General features: G+C 37.1%; 1 protein-coding gene across 2 annotated transcripts in view; it reads left to right on the forward strand.

Annotated features, from left to right (window-relative positions):
- PIK3C2G (phosphatidylinositol-4-phosphate 3-kinase catalytic subunit type 2 gamma) overlaps positions 1-25,631 on the forward strand; it is a 464,615-nt gene that overhangs the window by 100,872 nt on the left and 338,112 nt on the right. For both annotated transcript variants that reach the window (XM_051850300.2, XM_017343356.3), the window contains exons 9-12: positions 7,596-7,655; positions 10,530-10,652; positions 15,543-15,576; positions 19,326-19,521. In XM_051850300.2, coding sequence (XP_051706260.2) covers positions 7,596-7,655; positions 10,530-10,652; positions 15,543-15,576; positions 19,326-19,521 — 413 coding nt within the window. The remainder of the gene's footprint in view (positions 1-7,595; positions 7,656-10,529; positions 10,653-15,542; positions 15,577-19,325; positions 19,522-25,631) is intronic.

The raw sequence follows: 25,631 nt of genomic DNA on the forward strand, positions 1-25,631 counted from the left end.
TCTGATCATATTACACATGTAGGAAACCTCCAATATATCCACTTTAAAAGAAACACTTGACCATTGTAAATTTTTCTAGTATGACTTAAAAAGTGTGAATACATCATAGGAACACCATCTTTTTTTGAAGATTAATTTTATGTATTTGAAAGACAGTTACAGAGAGAGGTAGAGACAGAGAGAAAGAGAGATTTTCCATCTGCTGGTTCACTCCCTAAATGGCCACAACGGCCGGCACTGAACCGTTCTAAGCTAGGAGCCAGGAGCTTTATCTGGGTCTCCCACATGAGTACAGGGGCCCAAGGACTTGGGCCATCTTCTGCTTCCTCCAAGGCCCTCCCAGGCCCATTAGCAGGGAGCTGGATCAGAAGCAGAATAGCAGAGTCTCAAACTGGTACCATAGGGGATGCTGGGGCTGCAGGCCGAGGCTTTAACGCGCTGTGCCACAGCACCAGCCCCAAGTCTTTAGCACTGGCAAACAGTGGTCATCACCCACAACTGAATTATTCTATGAATCAGTCACAATGTCTTCAGATGAACTAAATGTAGAACAATGAGCATTTTCATTGAGATTTTTCCACTGAAGAATCTAAAATAATTATCTTATAATAATAATTATCTAATATCACAGAGATAGACTGTGATATTATCAAATCATAATTTTAGACTATTTATTTGATAAGCACACTCATATAATTATATTATTGTCCAAAACAGAATAATATTTTAGCATATCAACCAGATTTAGATTGTTATACATGATTTGAGAAAATAAGCATGCCATCTGAATAAATATGACCTGAATATTGTTGAATAATGTTTATTATTTATATTACCAAATATTTCATTTTTCAGAATGATTATTTCAATATATTTTAAACTTGTCTCATTTCACATTGGATATTCTGACCATCTTGTTAAGCAGCAAAGTTTCTAGGTAATTTACATAGAGCTTTTTCCATTGGACAGTTTTTCTTCTCTCTTCTGTTTCACTCGTACCCTTACCTGTACAGGATGTTTTCTGCATTCATCTTGTATTCTATATTTATTTTATTTTTAGAATTTCAGAAAAAGTAAGAGTAGTAAAAGAGGAAGAATTTTCTCCAAAATTCTCAATGAATGCTTACTTCATGCAAATTACTGAATTACTTGCTCACTGGAATCAAGACAAATGGAAGTGAAAACTGCACTCAGTAGTTGTCGATAATCTAACTGGAGAGTCAGAATGGTCACATAACCAGTGTCCACTGAGTCGTGTACATAGAGCCACGCAGTGCAAAGCCAAATCTCAGCATGGAGAAAGAAGCAACTGAACTGCGGATTTAAAATTGCTTCTACCTAGTAGATTCTAACACATCACGTCCAAAATTCTGATTAAAGTGTCAATTAGGATGTCTGCAGAAAGTCAGCAATTCCTAGCACTGATGACAAACCTAACACAGGCGTCTAGTAACTGTTGAACTAATTGTGAATGAGATGGAGCAAGATTCAGGAAAATCAATTCCTGCTTTAAAATCCTGTTGGCCTCATGGAACACCTGCTGGTCTTGAAAAGATCTAAGATCCTGCAAATTCTGCCATCTATCCCATGACCCAGAGGCTGTGACATGGACTCAAGCAGAAAAACATGACATCTCGGATGTTTAGGTTTAAGTAACTCAGTGAGGAAGGCAGAATAATAATTGTCTCACCCTTGTCCCTCTCTAAGAACCACACTGAACTCTGTTCATCTACAGAAAGTCAGAAAATATTATCCATAAGAAGAAATGAAGGGAAACTTAGAGACTTCATAATGTGTATTTAGCTTTTTAGAAATGAAGCTTTCTTAGTAAGAAACAACTATATTCTTGGGTTTTCAGAAGTTTCAATTTCAAACACAACTGAAAAAAAATAACAGTGTTCGGCAGAATTTAGGAGCAGAAATTCCAATGTCAGACAGGTGTCCTTATCAACTTTTGACCAATGTGGAAATGTTTTATTAAAACTTCCTAGAAGATAATGAAATGTGATGCAATGGTGTTTTTAATAATTAAGGCAACAATGCATTCAATGTGCTTGATATGGTACAGTGATTCAAAGATAAAACCATTCAAGGAACAATAAATACAGGTGTTATTTTATTGCCATGTGGCTACCATTTTTGTCACTTTCACTGAAACAGAGGATCATATAAGATCCAGAAGAGAAAACAATTCACAAAATTGATTTACATTTATATCAAAGTGTAAGATAAAGTAAGAAAGGAGCAAAAAAGTCATAAGAATAAAAAGGAAAATGGAATAGGAAACACAGGTCCTTTGAAAGGTCACAAAAGGAGATTCAAAGAAATAAAGGAGATGATGTCAGGTCACAATAAAATACCACAAAATGCAAATTGAAATCTGCATTAGAGGTAGGCTCTTGGTGCAGCAGCTAAGGTGCTGCTTGGGAAATCCACATCCTGTATCAAAGTGCTTGTTTGAAATTCTGATTCCTATACTTCCCATCCAGCTTCCTGCTGATGCATACCCTAGGAGGCAGCAGATGATGGCTCAAGTCATGGTGTACCTAGCGTACACATGGGGGACCTGGATTCAATTCTGGGCTTCTGGCTTTAGCCTCATCCATGAGAGAGAGAGAGAGAGAGAGAGAGAGAGAGAGAGACAGAGAGAGAGATCAATTTACACAGAAAGATCTCCTGTCCACTGGCTCATTCTCCAAATGCCCACAAATGCCCACAGTAGCTAGATTGGCCAAGTTGAAGCCAGAAGATCAGAATTCAATCTGAGTCTCCCATTTGTGTGGCAAGAACCCAACTATCTTATTTATCACTTGATGCCTCCCAGGATCCACGTTAACAGGAAGCCAGATCAGAAGCAGAACCAGGATCAAGAACAGGCACTTGGAAAAGAAATGCAGACATCTCAACCCAACTGATATCTTAACCACTGAGACAAATGCTCACCCCAATATGTGGGTTATTAATAAGTGATTATTAATCAATAATTTATTTTTTAAATGAATCGGTAGTTAATTGGCATGTGTCCATTTTCCCACATTTTTAAACTATTTCAAATAGATTAATAAAAACTTTTGAATATATTTCTTCTATTGGTTATTTGTAAATATTATAATATTCTATTGTAAAATATTGTATTTTCTGCCAGTTGATGCGATGTGTTATCTTTTCACTTTGAATATGATGTTTGGCCTATTAGGTCAACTTTATCAAAGTTTAACTTATGGAAAAAAATCGTGAGTACAGTTTAACTAGTTTTGAAAATACATACCTATGTAGCCACTCCTAAAATCAAGACAAAAAATAGCTTATTACTTCAAAAGTATTCGAATGCCTCTTTGCACTTAGACTTTATCCAACCAGAGATTTAGTTATTCTAAATTTGGATTTCTTTTGCATTTTTAAGATTTTTCCCTAAATGGAGTCATATATGCAGTTTAAGAGAATTTCTGTTGCTCTCCATGCTCACCAATATTTGATCTCACCAGTGGTTTCATTTTAGCCTTTTTAGTGAACACTTAGCAGTAGTTCCTCATGTCTTTTTTTTTTTTTTTTTTTTTTTTTTGACAGGCAGAGTGGACAGTGAGAGAGAGAGACAGAAAGGTCTTCCTTTAGCCGTTGGTTCACCCTCCAATGGCCGCCGCGGCTGGCGCACTGCGGCCGGCGCACCGCACTGATCCGATGGCAGGAGCCAGGTACTTCTCCTGGTCTCCCATGGGGTGCAGGGCCCAAGCACTTGGGCCATCCTCCACTGCACTCCCGGGCCACAGCAGAGAGCTGGCCTGGAAGAGGGGCAACCGGGACAGAATCGAGCGCCCTGACCGGGACTAGAACCCGGTGTGCCGGCGCCGCTAGGCGGAGGATTAGCCTAGTGAGCCGCGTGCCGGCCCTCATGTCTTTGATTTGCCTTTCCTTAATGACTGTAGATGCTGGGAGGCTGACCTTTCACATACCTCATTTACTCAAAAAACTTTTAAAATATTTTGCCAATGTTTTAAATGGAGCTATATGTCTTTTTGCTATTGAACTGTAAGATTTCTCACATAGTGCAGATGAAATTCAACTGTAAGATGTATGATGTATGTATTGAAAATATTTTCTCCCAGTCTTTGGCTTATTTATTTTTTCATTTACTTACGTCACTCAAAGAAGAGTTTTAATTTTTATGAAGTCAATTTTAGTTTTTTTTTTTGTTTTACAGTTATACACTTTAAACTCAAGATTTACCTAATCAAGTTAACCTGTATTTTCTTAATTTTTTTCAAAACAATTTATAGTTTTAGTTGTTGATTAAGCTATACGATCCATTTTAAGTTTCTATTTGCTTGGGAATAAACATAAAAGATATTTTATTTTTCTAAAAGGATATTTAGTTTTTTTTAATAACAAATTTATTTTTAAAAAGATTTTATTCATTTGAAAAGTAGAGTTACAGAAGTGGGAGGAGAGAGAGGGAGAGAGCCGGGGACAAAGACCCTCCATTTGCTGGTCCACTACCCAAAAGGTCACAACAGCTAGGGCTGGGCCAGGATGAAGCCAGGAGCCACAACCTTCATCCAGGTCTCCTATGTGCATTAGGGGCCCATGCACTTGTTTCCAAGGCACATTAGCAGGAAGCTGATCAGAAGTGGAGTAGTCAAGACAAGAACCAATGATCAAATGCGATGACAGTGTTGTAGGTGGCTTAACCAGCTGCTCCACAACACCAGCCCCATTGAGTCATTCAATTAAAATGGTATGCTTTCCTCAGTTACATAATCTTGGGAACATTGGCAGAAACAAGCATCCATGTATGTGTAGCCATCTATTTGAGGTCTACATTCTCTATTCTGTTTTGTGAATCTATGTGCCTATTCTTACATCAATTCAACAACCTTAATTGCCATATTTTTATGGAAAGTTCTGACATCAGATAAAAGAATCTGCTGTACCACAGGCTGCTCAGAGCACTGTGTTTAGAAAATTATTTCATTCATTAATTAAACTATTTGCTCTTGAATTTTCTCTGTGGAAAAGATTTAAATTATGTATGTATTCAATTTCTAAAAAATTTCAAAAATTGACAAAGAACTTCATTTTTAGAGCTTTCAATTCATATATTTCCCTCTGAATCTTAGTAGCATTCCATCTGTTTTTTTAAATATTTATTTATTTATTTGAAAGGCAGTGTTACAGAGAGGCAGAAGCAGAGAGAGAGAGAGGTCTTTCATTTGCTGGTTCACTCCCAAAATGGCCGGAATGGTGGGAGCTGGTTCAATCTGAAGCCAAAATCCAGGAGCTTCTTCTGGGTCTCCCATGTGGGTACAAGGATCCAAGGACTTGGGCCATCATTTACTGCTTTCCTAGGCCATAGCAGAGAGCTGGATCGGAAGTGGATCAGTCAGGACTTGAAACAGCGCCACCATGGGATGCTGACACTGCAGGAAGCAGCCTTACCTGCTATGCCAAAGTGCCGGCCCCCTGCTATGCCAAAGTGCCGGCCCCTCCGATACATTTTGATATGTTTGTCCACTGTCTCTTTGAATATCTCTGTCTCATTCTTAGCTCTCCAGAACCCTAATTATACATATGAGTCTCTATGTCAGCTTTTAGATGTTGGGCTCTTGCATTCCCCATATTCCTTTTTTCCACTTTGTTTTCAGTCAGGATAATTTCTCTTAATCAGTTTTCACTTTCATTGATACTTTCCTTAGCTTGCTCAATATGCTGTTGAATTCATTGAAGGACTTAGTCACATTTAATATCCTGTATATTTTAGAGTTCTATAATTCCATTTGACTATTCAAGCTTCTACATCTCTGCTAAATGGACCCATATATTTGCATATGTTATCCACATTTCCCCCTAGTTCTTGTAACATGTAATGTTGGTTATTTTAAAGTCCCTGCACAACAGTTCTAACATCTAGGTTATTTCCAGGGGTGGTTTTATTCATTACTTTTCTTAATTGCTCTTTATGTATTTGTTAATTGGCAATAGGTTTCTGTGTGGGAGCTAATTTTTCAACAAATGCTAGACATCATGTGTGGAACAATATTAAAGATCAAGGAGAAGTTTGTTTACGCCTGGAAGTAGTGTTCTGTTGCGCTATTAGGATGTAAGGATTATACGATCTGGACCTTATTTGAGATTTATTTCTGTTTTGTCATGATCACTATCTTCAGAGCACTGCACACTGCAGATTTCTCCAGTAGTTAGCTTAGTACCTGTGCTTGCTGTTGAATTTGGGGAGGATGGGGTTTTTCTCAGTGTTCCTGCTTCACCCTTCACCCTCAGGTTTCAGTAGGTCCTGCTTTCCTGTGCCGCAGAGAAGGTCTCTTTTAATATGTCTGTCCCTCTCCCAGAAGTAGTGTGCTGCTGCTGCTTATTCCTAAATAATGGAGGTTTTGGGTGGTGGAGTCAAGTAGATTTTATGTTGTAATAAACCAATCACAGCCTCAGACTGACATTATATTAAGCTTAATTATTGGAATTTTCTTAGCATTTCTGACTCTTCCATATAGCAGGCAAAGCCTGCCCTGTGACTGCATCTAACCCTGGGCAGGAGGCAGTTTACTGCTCCTCCTCCCAGTCTTAGCTGATCTCTGATTGTCATCCGAGTAGGATGCTGGGCCCAAGTTGATTTATTTTCCCCTCTCTGAGATCACAAGGGTTTTGCTTCTCCCTTACCCTCATCAGCAAAGGGTCTTCACCTATTGCCCACCTCTTCCGCATAGGCAGACTCTCTTGCTTTCTACCTTTTCTGGAGATGCAAAGGATTTTTGCTTGGGCTCAGGCTCATAGAGGGTTCCCTGTCCAACCCCCAGATGCTTAATATTTTCACTTCTTGGGAGAGAAGGATGCTTACAAGTGGAGGGGGCTTTATGGCTACCCCATAGATACAGCTGACCTTATCAGCTGCACCATTGCGCACCGGCCTACAAGTTGTCTGTATTGCCTTTGATATTTGCCTGGAACATTGGTAGGTATTGGTGGAAAAAGAGCTTGCAAGAGATTATAAGCTTATCCTATATCTTGAGCTACCTGGTCTTCCAAACTGGTACGCTAGTTCACATCTGACCTTTAAGAATTTGTTGAAATTTTAGATGTTTTCTTCTTATCCAGTTGTCTGGTGGCCTCCTCTTTCTACTGTGTTCTGTCAAAGAAGCATGTCCCATTTCTCCTTGGAGGAGCCTGTCACACTGGAGCTCAGTTTACATGGTCACCTTGTCACCTCAAATCTGTGCTAGGGTCAGGAAAAGTTATGATTTTGTGTATTTTCTGACTTTTTCATTCTTACAGTGAGACCAGTGTCCTATATTTTAAGCCAAATTGTAACTCCAAAGACTGTTTTTAAACTTTAAGAAAAACATTTTTATGATAGTCCTAACTACTGCAAGTGGAATGAAAAGCACTAAATTTTCAATTTGTCTCTAAACTCATTAATTGCATTTGATCATTTTCAATCTGAATATATAAATGGAAACTCATTAAAGTCTACATAATGTCTGGAAGATGACAAGCTGTGCTTGGCTGTTGAAATGTGTATTACTTTAATATCCATCACAGCTAAATGAAAGGGAGAAAAAACTCTAATTCTTTCTTGTTTTGTTTTCCAGAAAAATGTGGAGGAAGAATGTTTGTCACCAGCCTTCTCTGAGGCTCAAAATGCTTTTCAGGTATACTTAAAATTTAAAGTATTAGAATGCTACTCCTTCAAAATCTATGATGTATCAAATATTTTATAAGATAAGCTTGGAATAAAAGCCATAAAATAACATCATAATCTTATTCTTGTTTTTGTTTTCATTGACCCAAAGAATCAAAGTTAGAAAGAATTCAGAGGCGGTATAATCCAAACTGTTACAAAATGTAAAAAGCTCTTTTAACCACTCCTGATTATTTGCATGCCTGTAATGTAGAGGCACTCTCAACTCACAAGGCAGCCTACTCAGTGTTTGGACAAGTAATCTGGACAAAGATTTTTCCAATATCAAGCCAAAAAGAAAAAGAAAACACTCTACATCTGTAACCATTTGTCCTAATTATCATTTTAAATCTACTTAAAATAAATCTGCTCCCCCTTTAACCTGAAAGACCATAAACTACTTGAAAATGATTATCATGTTTCATTTGTCCTCTTGCAAGCCAAAATTTCCCAACACCATACACTAACTTTCTGTTGACGTCCACAAAGCTGTGACTTAGGACTTGTGTCTGCAGCGTGCACTCCAAGTGTGACCCAAACTTTCTCCTCCATCACTGAACTATTAGATGTTCTAAAATGTTGTGCACTGAGTTTTCAAGTCTTCTGTGTCTAAATTCTCTCTCTTGATAATCATATGCATCACTTTGCCAGGTATCACATATATAAAAATTATGCCCAAATCTTGCTCAATAGCTCCTGAAATAGGGTGCTAATCCTATATTTTGTCTGTGTGCCTATAGAGTTTCATGTACTGTGGATCCCTCACCATAGGAGTTGGGAATTAAAGGATGATTAATCCCCTCTTGCTATGGAGTGTGTGTGTGTGTTCATGTGTCTGTCTATCTATATCTTTTTATAAATGTGTATTTTGGGAGAAACTAAGGCTTGCAGTTTGATACGTGTTTAATTTTGCACTTAGTTCTGCTAGGGTTTAAAATAGTTATGATAACCCAGTTCAATTTTTTATATCAATTCTCTCTTTAAAAAATTTTAATACAATTTTTTATATTAATTTTTCTCCCTTTGTGTGGTGTAAATTAACACTGCACAATGCGCATTAACACAGACTAGGGTTTCAATTTCTCAGGTAATCATTTCTTCACGCAGAAACTGAGGGGACAGAGAAGCTTGCTCAGTGATTCCCTGGGTCCTCTGCCACATCAGCGATTTATTCAGTGCTTGGAGTTTATTCAAGGATCTTAGCCCCAGTTCTGCCACCTTCCCTACCTCCACCAAACTGAGCTGCAGACAGAGGGAGAGACACAGAGAGTGGTCTTCCATCCACCGGTTCACTCCCCAAATGGCTGCAACAGCTGGAGCTGGCCCGATCTGCAGCCAGGAGCTTCTTCCAGGTCTCCCATGTGGGTGCAGGGGCCCAAGTGCTTGGACCATCTTCCACTGCTTTCCCAGGCTATTAGCAGGGAACTGGCTTGGAAGAGGAGCAGCCAGAACAGGAATCAGCACCCATATGGGATGCCAGCACCACAGGCAAAGGCTTAGCCTTCTACACCACAGCACCGGTCCCCTGACTATTACTGATTTCTCACATAAATGAAACAAGTGACATATTTCTATATGGATTATTTGCAACTTTTTCTTCTTAGAATTGGGTATTTTAATCTGTGAAAGACTTAAAATGTATCCCAACTAAATTTTATCTTCTTACTTTCAGCATATTGAAGAAAACTGTTCTTATGCTTCAAACCTCTGAATTTGCCTTTCATAGTATTAATTAGTTATTCTTCCTCAGTTTTTGTCAACAGTTTTGAGTATTTGTAAAAACACTTAGAGGTACTGTTGACATATTCAAAAGTATTATTTTGCCATAAAAGACACAAAATAGTATTCCACTCATGTAAAATTCATGTAGTATATTTATTTTGAGAATGTTTTATTAATCAGTGCTCTAGAATAAATACGTTTAAAATCTTTTCGTACTTTGAATTCCTATCTTTGTCAGAAAAACAAGAAAAAAAATCTTTCACCTCTTCCTAGAATATGCTGTGCCTCCATGGAAATGACTGTGGTACTATGACCAAGCTGATGTGTTTTGAAAGCCAGGATTGTTTGTAGTATAGATAATGTACATAAAAATACTGCAAAATGAAAGATGATTAGCATGGATTTAAGAAGGAAAAGAGATTTCTCATCGTATTTAATAATAATATATGGAGAAAAATAAGGTCCTTTTTAAATAAGGCTTAATTGAGAACCTGTGCAAAGTTAAAAAATAGAAAAGCTAATGAAAAGCTCTTAGAACAGCGACTCTAAAATCTGTGTATAGCTTCAAGGCAGGCGGAATTTTGATTTTTAGAAGAATTTGTCATGTGGATGACATGCACTGTGGATGTTTGTCATCACTGATTATTTAGGAACAGCTTTTGCTTGAAGGATAGTGTGATCCAATGATTACCAAATACCCTGACAACATAATTGATTGTCCCAAATCTGGTTGAAACGAGAATCTAGTTTGGCAAATTTTCCTTGGAACACTCATTCCAAAAGCATATGTTCTGAAGCTTTATAAGGACCTGCCATCATGAGCTTGTTTTCAAACTATTTGGCACCCATCACAACTTTGTCAATGTTATTTTGTTATTCCCCCTTTCCTTTGTTTCCTTTTTGTTATTTCCCCTTTCCCTTAACCTAACTTTAGAGTTAAGTTAGTTACCCTTGAGCATTCACTTAACACAAATTCACAAAATAATGAGAATCTTCAGAACTTTCATCTAAGAATATTTTATTCTATTTTCTTTTCAAACAAAGATGTATTTTGAAGACATTAGATAAACTAGTATCTTCTCGATTTCGACAAATACTAAGCTGTTAATCTTGTCATCCACAGCAAAATGTGAATAATATTATTGAAGAAGTTAAAAATATATGCAGTGTTCTGGCCTGTGTGGAAACCAAACAAATCACAGATGCAGTAAGTGAACTGAATCTAATGCTTCACAGAAAATCAGAGGTAAATATATTCATTTATTACTTAAACCTCAGTTCAATAATTAATTAAGGAGAAAGACTTTTGAATAATAACTAAATATCTGTGCATGTAGTTGTGTGTGTTTGTGTTTGTGTGTGTGTGTGTGTGTGTCCACAGTATGTTTCATTTATTTGGGGAGTAATGGCACCTTGATTCCATTATGCCAAATGAATTTAATTAAATTAAAAGGAAGTTCATTACACCTTTGAAGTTTGTAAACAATTTAAACATTCCAAGAGAAGTTGAAGTCAATCCTACAATTTATTAAGTTTAATGGGCTTAAATAATATTTCCATACAAATGTGTGCATAGGCATTAATAGCTCTCCTGTGCACCAGTGTATACAAGTATAAATCCCCATACTTGCTTGGGCAAGTCATATTTAGGAAAGAAGAAATCAGTTCTGTGGTATATTTTGTCAAATTTGCAGTACACACTGCTTCTATGACTTCTGGGTGACTTTTTTCTGGATCTTACATCCTGTAATAATTTTCTGATTTTCTTTTCTTTTAAAAGAGCATTATTTTTTTAAATCTTAGACATCTCATATGTAATTGTAAGTATAATTATTGACCCCTCAAAATAAGACAATTGGGTCACAATAAATGAATCACAAAAATAAATTTGGTTACACATTTAGCAGATGATAAAACAGAAAGATAAGATAATAATAATAGTGATATGAGCACAGTAGTCCTCATTTGCATAGGGATATGTTTCAAGGCCCCATGGGTATACGTGAAGCCATAGACATATCTGAATTCTATGTAAACTATATTTTTCGCTATAAATACAAATGTTTGATGTATAGACTAGGCACATTATGATATTAACAATAATAATTATCACCGAATTAGAATACAACAGTATACTGTAATAAAATTGCCATCATTACTACTCTTGTACATTGCAGCCATTATTAAGTAAAGGAAAGCTCACTTATACATAAGCACTGTCATAGGCAACCCGAGAGCTGATAAACAATAGGGCTTACTAAATGACTAGCGCACTGGATGGACTAGGGATGGTTCCTGTCCAAGGCAAGGTGAAACTTCATCCCATTACTCAGAATGGCACTCAATTTAAAAGTTTTAACTTGCGTACATCAGTCATTTTCCATTTAATATTTTCAATCACAGTTCTCCGCAAGATATTGCAGAAAGTGAAATGTGGATGAGGAGGAATTACTGTAATTAATGCTTGATGGTACATAACAATATAGAAAATAGTTTCATAGTGTTTAAATAATATAATATCAATAAACCCCAAATTTTAATATCTAAAGCTGATTTATTTATTTAAATTTTGCTTAAAGGGGTAACACTATTTTATATTTTCGTTATAAAAGGAAACAGAATAGTTGTATTGTTTCCAAGACTATTTTTGTGTGAATATTAAGACCTATTCCTTATGTAACAAATCTGATGTAATCACATTTAATTTGAGTACATTTTTCCATTCTGTCAGAGTGAAAAAATTATGCCATAGTCTTAGAAAATATACCTTCATATGTGTTCAAAATAAACATTTTGATAAACTGAAAAACTTGGGAATTACATGGTGCTAACGAAGAGCCTCTTAATACATGAAGTTAAGTAAGTTACCAAGGGAGTGAGAGTTCACTTTAAACAAGCAATTACTTTTTCTTTAAGTCTCATATTTTGGAGATGTTAAAAGCTCCTAGAACTAACAGTGAAATACAATGAGCTTAGGGAAATAAAAACATCATTTGAATGCAAGATCTACCCATTTCTAGCTAACATTCTTTGAAAAATTAATTTCACTGAATTTCAGTTGTCCTCATCTCTAAAACAGAAAAAATAACACAAGATTTTTAGGGTTATTCAAGTGTAGGAAATAATGTTAATGAATGAACCACATGCTAGTGTAGCTTGAATGAGAGTCATGATTATTACTGGAGGAAGTGAGGATGGTGCTGGGGCAGACGGTGAGAATCTTCCCCATGCGGCCAAGAGGAAGGTTGTAATTCTTACAGAGGCCAGACAGATCCCAATCATGTCACTGCCATTGAGTATGGCTAGCCCTGTGGCAAATAGGAGCCATTGTAAGAGGTAGGGACCAGATGTGAGAATGTGGACATCTATCTTCCTATCTGTTAAGAATAATTGTTATGTTCAACTCTTATGTCTGACTCCTAGTAGGTAGTAGCAACAAATAATCAAAGAATCTGGAAAACATAATTTATAATGAAGCAGTTGAAATGATGTTACAGTATTCCTAGACACAGGAAGCTTTATCTTCAGAACATTCATTCTGAAACTCCATAAAAGAACAAAAATGGCAATTTTCTCAGAAATATAATACTTTCAATATATCTGAAATCAAAACAACACTTTACAGAGAAATTGGTTATTTCCCAGGAAAGCCACAAACAATTATAATGCTAAGGAAAGCTCAATACACATCTTATATTTCTTATGTATTTACAAGCACTAAAATTTGTGTCATTTTTCTTTGTAGCTTAATAACTCAAAATATCTAAATATTCATCTTATATTTTAATAAATCTGGAGTGTGTTACATGCATGCAACAAAGAAAAGAGTTTACAATTATGAGTACTGTTTAATATATGGCAGCAGCCAAAATAGTTTAATGCAAAAATATAAAATATAATCCTATTTATTTTGAGAAGATTTTAAACGTTCATTTATTCTCCATCATCTGCATTCACATTCCCATCCTATCTTGTGAGTTCACCTAGGAGAATGTTGGCACACATAGTATGTGCATTTAACAGATTTTATGCAATATAAAGTGCATTTAACAATGCCAAAAGGATTCAGTCTATCCACTCACTACTAACTCAACATTGAAGAGATATTGAGAAATATGGGTTTTCTGCCAATAAACTCTGAAATTTGAGAAGCTTTCCTTTTTCTTGGCTGCATTTTTGATCAATTTACAAGAGATGATTTCTTGCCACACAGGGAAGTAACTAGATACTTATGAATGTACATTTTGGCAAGATTAAAAGTTTTATCACAAGTGTAGTATTCTATTCTACTCCCACTCAGTACTGAAAACATACCCACTGTTCAAATTATATTCCAGAAGCTCACATAGTGTATTTCCACACAATTAAAGAACTACAGTAGGAAAATTATGGTCTTTCATATTGTGGGGTAGATGGATGTGATTGGACTTTATAATGCAAGTCTATGTTTCTGAATAAATTGAATTCTAGTTATGTCAGCTAGCATCCTGCATATTCTCACTCACATGGGTGGAGTGGACACCTTATGAGGAGTCCTCGAACTGTTCATGGACAATACAAACTATGAAAAATCTCTAATAGGTTTCAACATGCATTTGTACCAAACTAAAGTTATGTTTTCATTTATTTTCCACCAACTTTTTGAAGAACCTTCATGTGTATGGGATAGTAGTTAAAAATATAGTCAGATGAAATGTTCTGAAATATAAATGCTTCTGAAGAGAAAATATTCTATATAAATTTTTTTTTAATTTTTTTTATTTTTTATTTTTTTTTATTTTTTTGACAGGCAGAGTGGACAGTGAGAGAGAGAGAGAGAAAGGTCTTCCTTTGCCGTTGGTTCACCCTCCAATGGCCGCCGCGGCCGGCGCGCTGCGGCCGGCGCACCGCGCTGATCCGATGGCAGGAGCCAGGAGCCAGGTGCTTTTCCTGGTCTCCCATGGGGTGCAGGGCCCAAGCACCTGGGCCATCCTCCACTGCACTCCCTGGCCACAGCAGAGGGCTGGCCTGGAAGAGGGGCAACCGGGACAGAATCCGGCGCCCCGACCGGGACTAGAACCCGGTGTGCCGGCGCCGCAAGGCGGAGGATTAGCCTAGTGAGCCGCGGCGCCGGCCAAAATATTCTATATAAATTTAATGATACTTTTTAAATGATAGAAATGTTCCCTCTCTAAAGGCATATCTTATCTTATCAAGATCTTTGTTACAGAAAACAAAATTACTCCATAATTTAATTGAGGAATCTAGCTTTTAGTTAATTGGATTTCCTTAAAAGCCAACTATTCAATTTTTATTTTTTTTAAAAAAAAGGTTTAAATGTTAAAAAATTACTGTGCAATTAAAATTCTTTTTAGAAAATATAATTTTATTTGGTGTAATACCTTCTTTTAGTGAATCAATGAAACACTCCATATAGTTTTCTTGATAATAATGTTACCTCTAGCAAATCTTAAAGCAATTTTAGGCTTCCAGCAAACATATAAATAAATAATTACATAAGCAGAGTCACTACACTAATGGACATGAGCACAATGACAATGAAAATTACAACAAAATCAAATTTCAGATTGTTGTTTTTATTTAGGATATGATTGTATTATTTGTCTCAAATATTTGATTATCATTTTTTTTAATTCTCCAAAAGGAATGAAGGACATGAAACTATATAGTGATTCTGTGTGATTTTGCCCACTGCCTTCCATTCCTCTTTCTATTGCTGCCCAAAACTTGCATATGAATGATTGCTAATAAGATCTGGGCACACTAAACAGAGATGAGAAATGCTCTGATAAAAAAAAAAAAAAAAACAACTAATCACTGTCATGCAAGGGAGACTGAGCTTAGATGGGATTTACAGAACTACTCCAAAAATGCTGAAAAAGGCTGAGCCTATTCTAGGAGCTTGCTTTTTGAAAAATAAAATAACCTATGTTGCTAATGGCAATATTCAGAAGTGTTTTCTTTCATCATACAATTTAGATTTCCTTTGTATAATAAGCAGTATCAATATTTGATAAAGAGAAATGTTTTATCTTTTCTCATTTCAGAGAAACCTTAGTGTTTGTTTTAGACATTACTAGTTTAATTTGTGAGTTTGTTGCTTGAATAAAAAATATGTTTTTACCCTTTTTTTCAGAATTTTCATCAAGATTCTGAGACCTCAGCAAAAGGTAATTATACATGTACTCAACTATTTTTAAAATATATTTTTTAAAAACTTAGAGATGGGCATCTGATATAGCAATTAAGATGCCACTTGGGATTACCACCTCCCATATCAGAGTATCTGGATTCAAATGCTGGCTGGCACTGCTCACAATTTCAGCTTCAACTAATGCGTACCCTGGGAAACAGTAGGTGAGGATCAAGTAGTGGGGTCCCTATCATGAATATTAGAGACCCAAAATGAGTTCTCAACTCCTTTCTGTTTTTCTCCAATTATCTGTTTTCATCCCCCTCACACCATCTCTCTGCCTTTCAAATGAAGAAAGAGAATAATTTTTTATCACACATAATCCTTAGGGTGTAATACCCAATTTTAAAAAATATTTTATTCAAATATCAAACACTGTAGTCACACATATTTTTATAGAAAAATGCTTTTCTAAAATCCTTTTTGATGGTCCAAGTGAATAATCTTTGGGAAGTAAACATCTACACTCAAGCTTTTTCTAAGATTTTTTGTACTGAGAAAAGTCAAAAGACCTACAAAAATTAAAATAATACAGAAAGTACCCTTATAGCCATCCCAAGACACTGCAAGCAAAATTTTACTATTTACCCAATTATATTTTGATGTAAAAATTGCAAATGTATCTCTGAGGTCACTAATTTCACATTTACATTTAAGTTCTATTGGAGAGCCCAAGCTAATTTTACAAGAAAGAGGATTGGATTCTGGAATAATCACTGTTGGCAGAGACTCTGAGCCTATATAAAACTGTAAGCCTCGGGAGACATTGTCTCTGTAGAAAATAGTGGGTACGTGGTGACTGTGTGCTATAAAGCAGACTCCAATTTTAGGATTCAGGCACAACTGGTTTGAACTGAAACTTGCCACTTTTGAACTTTGTGGTTATAGGCTAAAGGTTTTGATCCTCAGTTTTTCTAAAATGCATAAAGGATATGATAGTCTGCAACGTGCAAGGTGTGTTCAGGGTTTTCCTTGTTCTCACAGGCACATGGTATTTGGTGTAGGAACACTCTGAGTATTTTACTCGAACTGCCTCACTCACAAGAGTCCAAATAACACTTTTCATGATTTCAGTAGGATTATAGGGATATCCTCTAGACTCTGGTCCCTACAGCTCAAAAGATGACATTGTGGTATATTTGAGAAAGTTCCCCACCTCACATCACATTGAACAATGAGGTGGCAGAAGTATGGAGAAATACAGCTCCACCTGTTTTGGTGCAAACTTCCATGTTGCCAGTATTCATAGAACTCCAGAACAGCATAAAGGAAGGGAAGGAAGGGATGGACATCCTCCAATAATAGTGACCCACATTCTTAGTGACAGTAACTGGCATGGACCAGCTGCAGGAACACCTGCCAAACTGGCCCTCTTTTCTTACTAGGAATTTTGGAATGAGGTCGCCTTTCCCCATTGTCCTCAAAAGTTACAATATGAGAAACCACAAAACTGTGAGGACAGGAGTGTTCCTGGAGACTTATATTCTATGATAAATCATGTCAGATTCTAATAAGCTTCACTTGCATGTTGGTGCTGTTTATTTGACATATTTGGGATCAGAAGTGTTTCGGGTTTTGGAATTTAGGGGCTTTGAGAATATTTGCTGAAAGTTCATAATGAGATATTTTGGGACTAAGACCCACTACAAATACAAAATTCATTTATGTTTCATATAGGAGTTATACTCATAGCTTAAAGTCATCTCATATAAAATTCAGCCATGAATACGGACAGACAGACCTCCCTTCTCCCACCCCCACCCACCTTGAGTAGAATCTGGTAGGGAGGGCCAATGGAATCTAAGACAGCTGTGGCTTGTGGAGCGCCAGGGACACGCCCAGCTGTGTAGACTAGGAAGCAATTGTGCTGGTTTACTCCTGCCCTATTTAAAAGCTGTGCGCCCTTGGGGGGCCGGGCATGCGGGTTACTACGGACTGACTCCCTCCAGAGTGAAGGTAAGAGTAGAGCATAAGGGGCCAGCATTTTGGTGCAGTGAATTGGTTAAGCCACTGCCTGCCATGCCAGCATCTCATATTAGCAACAGTTGGATCCACTGGGGATCCAACTCCCCGCTAATGCACCTGGAAAAGCAGTAGTACATGTCCCAAGTGCTTGGGTCCATGCTACTCACATGGGAGTCTCAGATGGAGTTTCCCACTCCTGCTTTGGGCCTACCTCAGCCCTGGCTGTTGCCTCAATTTGGGGAGTGAACCATGGATGGAAAGTCTGTAACTCTGCCTTTCAAATAAATCTCTTTTAAAAATAGCTTGAGAAATTATCTCAATCAACATTCACCCAAATGTTTGCTAGAATTTGAATTAAAAAGGTCCCTAATGCAACTTGATGATGTGCTGTAGAAGTCTATTTAGCTGCTCAGGATTGAGAATACTGATAATAAACTTGTGCTATCTGCCTCAGAGTCCCTCCAGTGCCTTCTGGGGACTGTACAATGATGTTTCTATGAAGGTGTAATGCTCTGTGCCCTTTGTTTAGGGGAAGCCTTGTTGGGGGGCCTCCAGAATACAATGAGCCCCCCACACACACACTTTTAAACTATCGTGGTGCTTCTTTCCCTTCTGGTTCATTAATTGCCACTGCTCATTTGTCAGATTTAATTTAGAACTCCTTTGCTGGTTGTCCCATCAGGCTATTCCAACAAAGGGCACAGCTTCAAAATAGAAATTTTACTTATTTGTTATCTTACAAGTTTTGTATGAATATATGAATTGCTAAGTGAACAATAGAATGTGTTAACATACAAAACATTGAATTATGGGAGAGCTATCAGGGACAGGGTTTGATGCAGCTGAAACACCCAAACACCTGAGCACCAGACACCTGCAGAGTATTAGGGGAAAATGACCTTTCTGTTTCTAAACATCTTGAAACAAAACGAGCAACCTGTGTCTCGGAAAGAACTTAAAAGAAAGTAATAAGTTTTTATAGAAGGACCGGACTGATTGACTTGATTCAGCACATACTGGAATCGTATCACAGCAGATCCCAGGAGCGTAATTTCTAATGATGTGCTTACTCTCTCAATACCCCCTCAGCCGCCTAGGGAAATCTATTAGCCCCTATTCCTAGTCATTTCTTCTTTCCTCATGATAAGTCACTTTTTTTAGGAACAGTCAGTAAGCTCCTTTTAAATAACTAATGGTAAAACTCAAAGTCTTTGATTTTGAAGAGATTTAGTAACCTTCATAAATCTTTCCTTTCAAGCTTATTTCAAATCCCAGCCATGTACTACTATCATTCTTATATCGGCACAATTTGTATGATTAATATTCAGTTAATGGTAACCATTATAGCATAATTTTATAGCATAATAAAATTTATTCTTTAAATGAAACTTGTTTGAAGTACTCAGACAACCTAGAAAATAATTATCCTTGTCACAAAATAATTTTAAATCACAAACAACTTAAAATTACCGAATTACAATTGATCAGATTATCAAATTAATAATTAAAAACCTGCAATCTGTGATTAAAAGGCCATGCTTCCAAAATTTGTTGCACTGGAAAGATGAAAGCTTACAGACAGCTAAGCTACTAGCAACTAAACCAGACTGCATTCAGAAGTAGAAGTGGTTAGTCAGCTTCAGCTGGTACTGGGTTGTTTTAATTAAATTCTAGGTTTTGTAGTAAGATTTCAATACGGAAACGGAAAGCTTATGATAACGATGACTCCTCATACATGACCTTCTATCCTTTTCCCAACAGGCTTGATAGAAAGGGTGACAAGTGAATTATCCATGGCTATCTACCAGCTAATTGATGTCTATTGTAGCAGTTTTTATGCAGATTTTCAACCTGTAAAGGCACCTGTAAGCATTTCCCCCATGAGTCCTGAGCTCCACTCCCATCTGAGCTTCAGAGTGTATGCAGTGCACAACATTCCAGAGCCCTGGGTGCACAGGTGAGTGGCAATGAGATGTTCACAAAATAGTTAATTTTTACAGAGCTTCTAATTAGAGCACATTTTTTTTCCTTATTTGCAGGTGCAAATATTTCATTAAATTTTGGAAATTAATCAGCATCGATGTACCCTGATTCTTAAAATGCAGTTCAAATTTCTAATAGACATTGATTTTCCTTCCTTATCCATTCTCTTAAAGAGAATTCCTGAATGGGCACTTGCCCTAGTGGTCAAGCTGTCTGTAGGGTCACCCCGTATGCCACATCAATGTGTCCATGTTCAAATTCTGCCTCTCCTCCAGCTTCTTGCTAATGCAGACTTTAGGAGGCAGTGATGATGATTCAAGTGGTTGGATCCCTGCCATCGACATGGAGAGTTCCTGGCTCCCAGCTTCAGCCTCAAACTGCGCTGGCTATTGCAGGAAAGTAGGGAGTGAACCACAAATAGGGGCTGGCTGGCAATCTGTCAGGTTCTCTGTCATATTTCTCTCTCTCTCTCTCTCTCTCTCTCTGTGTGTGTGTGTGTGTGTCTCACTGTGTTTGTGCATATGTTTCAGTCCCTGCAAACGAAATAGATAAAAATCTTATTTTACACTGTGGATATAATATTAAAATAAAAAATACTCATCCTATATGGTGGCAGCTTTAAAATTTTCCTCATGCTTGGGTTTACATTACTAATACCAATTAAGAGAAGAAAAAGAGGGATAACATACGCATAAAGATACAGATGACGTAAAAATAGGAAAAAAAGCTACTCCAATCCCCATCAAGTTGTGAATGCAGATATTGCATGAGATGAGTACCTTGATAAAATGGGAATTAAGAATTATTTGTGTTGCAGTAAAAATAAACCAAATCATACATGGGATAGCATAAGATTTTAGGGTGATTCTATTTTATAGTTTTCTCTTGAAAAATAAAATGGGATTAATACTGCATAATCTTAAATTCCTTATGGATTACATTTATAAGAATGCTGACTAAAATTACTAAAGTTGATAAATCCATCAACACATTACCATTCTCTTATTATACCTTCTATATTTAATATCTCAAAAGCCAAAAAATTTCAATAAAATTTCCTGAGGTAACTTCTGCAAATGACTTGTATAAAGTTAACTTAAAATGAAATTATAAAACACTATCCACACACACATTTCTTTAGAATCATGGAATATTGTTTTCTCTTGAATTTAAAGAACTAATAAAAAATGCATTGCTACTTTGAGTGCTTTTGTACAATTTTCTGACCATAAACATGCTCCTTAACTTTAATTTACACAGAAAATCTCTCCAGGTTAATAATTATGAGTATGTATAGAACACACATATATTTATGTGTTTATATAGTCACATATATACATACAAATAATATATAAATGTGTATATGAATATTGAATATATGGATTTAAAATGTGTAATTTTATATAAATGTAGTTTATCCAACTCTCCTTTGCCTTTTTCCACATAGCATATGCATGCAAAGTAAAAATAGTAAGGGCATTTTACATTTTCACAGCTACATAGAGCTATGAATATATAATTAGAGATATAAAAGAATGCTTTTCTGCAGAAGTCACTATAATCAATGAGTAAATGTGAGCTTTGAGAGAGGAAAGAAATCGCCCCTGCCGCTCATTGGAGGACCAAACTATAAAGCCAAAACTGGAGACAGAGGAAAAATAAAGGCTATTGAGCTATTTCTTTTTAAAGAAATCCATAGGTCAATCAGCATTACCACTTCTGTGGACAGAGGCCATGGTATAACGTCAACTCAGGACACATTGCATATTCTATATTTTCCTAGGAACTTCATCTATAATTTTTCTGTATAGAACAAACTACCCCAAAACATAGCAGTTCAGCACAGCAAACTGTGAGCTAACTGAGCTGATCAGCATTAGCTCACAATTTTTAGGTCTGGCTTAGAAAGGTGGGTATTTCTTCAAGGTTTCTTATGGATTATACTGAGGTTATTAAACCCTCGTTATAGTCATTTCGGAGCTCACAGGGAGTTTAGAATTCATTTCCAACTCACTTGCATGGTTGCAGGCTGTGAGGAACACAGCCAGCAAGTCTCATGGCCTCAATTCCTTGTCACAACGCTATTTACACATGTCCTGAAGACATGGCAACTGGCTTTCCCCAGAGCAGATGATCCAATAGGAGTTCATGAGCATTGTGGCACCAGAGTCAGAAGAGGTGATCTTTGGTAACCTCATCTGTGGTATCCACTATTTCTGCCACATTGTTTCAGTGTGGGAAAGGATGATACAAAGATTGGAATACTTGACGACAGGACACTTGGGCTGACTGAGAGGTGGGATACCACATCTGGGAAGAAGCATCAAGGAAAAAATTGCGCAAGAGGTGTCTCCAAAAACATAAGTACCAAATACTGGGAGGGGGGAGTATTACAAAATGACAGCTTTTTACGTGGCTTTAGTTATAAAGACTTAATGACAATGAATGGAACAGATTAAGGAATGCTGTTTTAGTGCTCTAAGATAAAATAGTTTGGGAAACTTCTGTCATAAATGAAGATTTGATCTCCATGACTTTGCCTTCAGAGAGGAGCCCACCCAAGCCATCAAAGGCCAGTGGGAATGTATTACTTGGGAAAAGCTGACTAAACAAATCCTCTGATGCATGACAGTAATTAAGAATCCATTTTTATTTTAAATTTCTCATCATACCATAGAGAAATTCTTCATCCTCTGCACAAACTGAATTTATCTTATCTCAAAGATAGTTATTTTTTATGTACATATGGCATCATGCTCATTATATTGATAATTATACACTACTAGTTCTTCCTAAAATCATCTTTTACAATGCCCGTATGACTATGAATATTTGTATGCTCTAACGTCTGAAGCATTTTTTGCATATAATAGGTACGAAGTAAATACTTGTTCAAAGTGAGCTGGGCAGTTGACCTGCCTGTTAAGATGTCTTTTGGGACACCCTCATCCCAAATTGTGGTGCCTGGCTTTGATTCAAATTCCTGCTCACTTCATATTTCTGCTTCCTGCTAGTGTGCACCTTGAGAGGCAGCAGGTGACAGCTCACATGGTTGGATTTCTATCACCCACATGGAGACCTTTATAGAGTTATTATCTACCAGCTTTGACCTGGCCCAGCCCCAGCTGTTTCGGGCAATTGGGTAGTAATCCATTGGTCTGCAGAGTTCTCTTACCCCCGGCGCGCCTCTTACCCCCGGCGCGCCTCTTACCCCCCCCCCCCGCGCGCCTCTTATCCCCCCGCGCGCCTCTTACCCCCCCGCGCGCCTCTTACCCCCCCCGCGTGCCTCTCCCCCCCCCCCCGTGCGCCTCTCCCCCCTCCGCGCGCCTCTCCCCCCACCGCGTGCGCCTCTTCCCCCCCTCTCCCCCCGCCTCTTCCCCCCCTCTCCCCCCGCCTCTTCCCCCCTCCCCAAATCTTAACAAGGTTTGATGAATGTCTAAATGAACTCTATTGAATACAGAAGGGAGTCAGACTTGGTTTTTGAGAATATTACAAGGAGCCTGGAGAGGAGGAATACTTAATTCATGTTGTAGTTATTCCTGAGGAAAGAAAGAAAAGCTTAGCTGAAAACTTAAGTGATGACAATGAAGGAGAGTAGACTGGAATATCTTCTAAGAGTGAAGAAAATATTCCACTAGAATCATAGCACTAATGGCCCAATGTCTTAGAAAGTGAGTCCAGAACAACAAAATGGCAGAGTGGTTAACTACAGTTAAAATTATTGTCACACATGATAAGAGCACACGTGGCCGGTGTTGTAGCATAGTGGTTTAAGCCACCACTTGCAACACCAGCATCCCATGTCAGAGCAGCACTTCGAGTCCTGGCTACTCTTTCTGAAACGGCTCCCTGCTAGTGTGCCTAGGAAAGCCATGGAAAATGGCCCACGTATTTGGGCCCCTGCCATCAACATGGGAGACCCAGGTGGAATTCCAGGCTCCTAGCTTTGCAGACATTTGGGGAGTACAGCTGCAAATGGAAGATTTGTCTTTCCCTCTCTGCCTGCCTTTCAAATAAGATAAATCTTAAAAAATGAGTATAGCAAGGTCACATTATATGAAGAGTTTAAATTAAGTTAGTGACAGTTATTTCCTAATCTCTTAAATCACTCGAAATATAGTACCATGTTATGATAAATGAATTGTAGAAATAATTATACATAAAAACATGCTATATATAGTAATATGTAGTATATAATAAAGTATATCTATAGAAAAAATGACAGTATATTTAATCATGAGACTGTGCACATGAGAAAGCTAAAATTATTTCTCTTCAAGAGAATATTTGGGCAATTTGGATGACCCATTCAGGTTCCTTGTCCCATAACTTTGCTTTTAAAATGAACATTTGTATAGCCTGTATCATCCATCTGTGTCACTGAAGTCTTATTAATAAACTTGGCTTATCATAGTCACACATTAAAGAATATGTGAGATAGGCATGACATCTAAATATAAATGATGCACAGAAAATAAGCAAATATTAATATAGACTAATATGGCTGAATCAAGAATAATTTTTTATTTTAATTTTGATGGAAAAAAGAGGGAAAGAGACAGACTTAAGATCTCCTGGTTTACTCCCCAAATGCCAAGGATCCAGGAGCTCAATTCAGATTCTCCCAAATGGATTTTTAACTACTTAAAGCATCACCTACTGCCTCCCATGTTAGCAGGAAGCTGGAATCAGGGAAGTCAATCCAGGTTTCCTACATGATGACAGAGATCCAAATCCTTGAGCCTTCACCTGCTTCCCAGCACGCACATTAGCAGGAAGCTGCAACTGGAAGCAGAGCCAGGACCTCAACCTACATATTCGGAAATGGAATGTGAACATAAAGCTACTAGGCCAAGTGTCTGTTCCTCCTCTTAAATTTCTTAACAAAATCTATTAGCAGTATGTGATGTGATAATGCAATACTCACCAGTGTTATCAGGAGTTATGTTTATATTTAACGTTGGGAATTTTGCTTAGCTGCCATCTACAAACATGATTTACATTTAAAATATTTAATTATGGCATAAACTCACAGGAACATCCCTGAAGTATCAGTTATTTTTAATTATCCCATGACTTCATTATATTTAAACATTTATAACACATAAATTCTCAATTTAAAATTGTAAAAATGAATAGGTATTGCTTGAAATGTGGGCTCCATTAATGTTTCATACTAGAGATTCATATACAAATTTATCCCTAAATGATTTTACTCATATCAAAAATATTGTTTTTCATCAAAAAATTGACATATTACAGGCATGTGCCACTTAGTAATAAGGATGCATTCTGGAAAATGCATCAGACAATTGCATAATTGACCAAATATCATATGGTGTACTTATTCAAGCTAACTTGTATATCCCATCAGTATGTGATATAATCTTATGGGACCACCATTGTATATGTAGTCCATTGTTGACCAAAACACTGTCTTGTGGTGCATAAATGAAAACATTTGTAGTTCAACCTTTTACTTTGTAGTAAAAAGTAACATGAAATATGTCCTATTGACAAATATTTACATATAAAGTATTGACTATATGCATTTTTGCAAGAGGTCTCTCAAACTCATTCATCATGCATGACTGAAATTCTGTATAACACAGCAACTCTGTATTTTCCCATCTTCCTGCCCCTGGTAACCTGCATTCTACTCTCATCTATGAATCTGAATACTTTAGTTGACTTTCATAAGTGCTATATGCAGTATCTGTCCTTCTGTGATTGCTTCCTTTTACATGGATTCTCCAGATCCAAACATGTTGTAATATAACAGGATTTCCTTTCTCCTCAAGGTGGAATAATATTTCCTTGTATGTATATATAACATCTTTATTATTTACCCTTCATCCATTGATGGAAATTTGAGTTGTTCCACCTCTTGGCTACTGTTAACAATACTGAAGTGAACATGGTAGCGCAAATAGTCCTTCAAGATCCTGGTTTCAATTCTTTTGGATAAATACTTAAGAGATGGAAATGCCGGTCATATTGCTGTCTACTTTTGCCCTTCAGCCCATCGATGGTTGCTTTTAGTTGTGTGTCCTGATGCTGGGTGTATATATATTCACAATTGTT

Source organism: Oryctolagus cuniculus, chromosome 9, assembly GCF_964237555.1.
Source record: "Oryctolagus cuniculus chromosome 9, mOryCun1.1, whole genome shotgun sequence".
NCBI classification, from domain to species: domain Eukaryota; kingdom Metazoa; phylum Chordata; class Mammalia; order Lagomorpha; family Leporidae; genus Oryctolagus; species Oryctolagus cuniculus.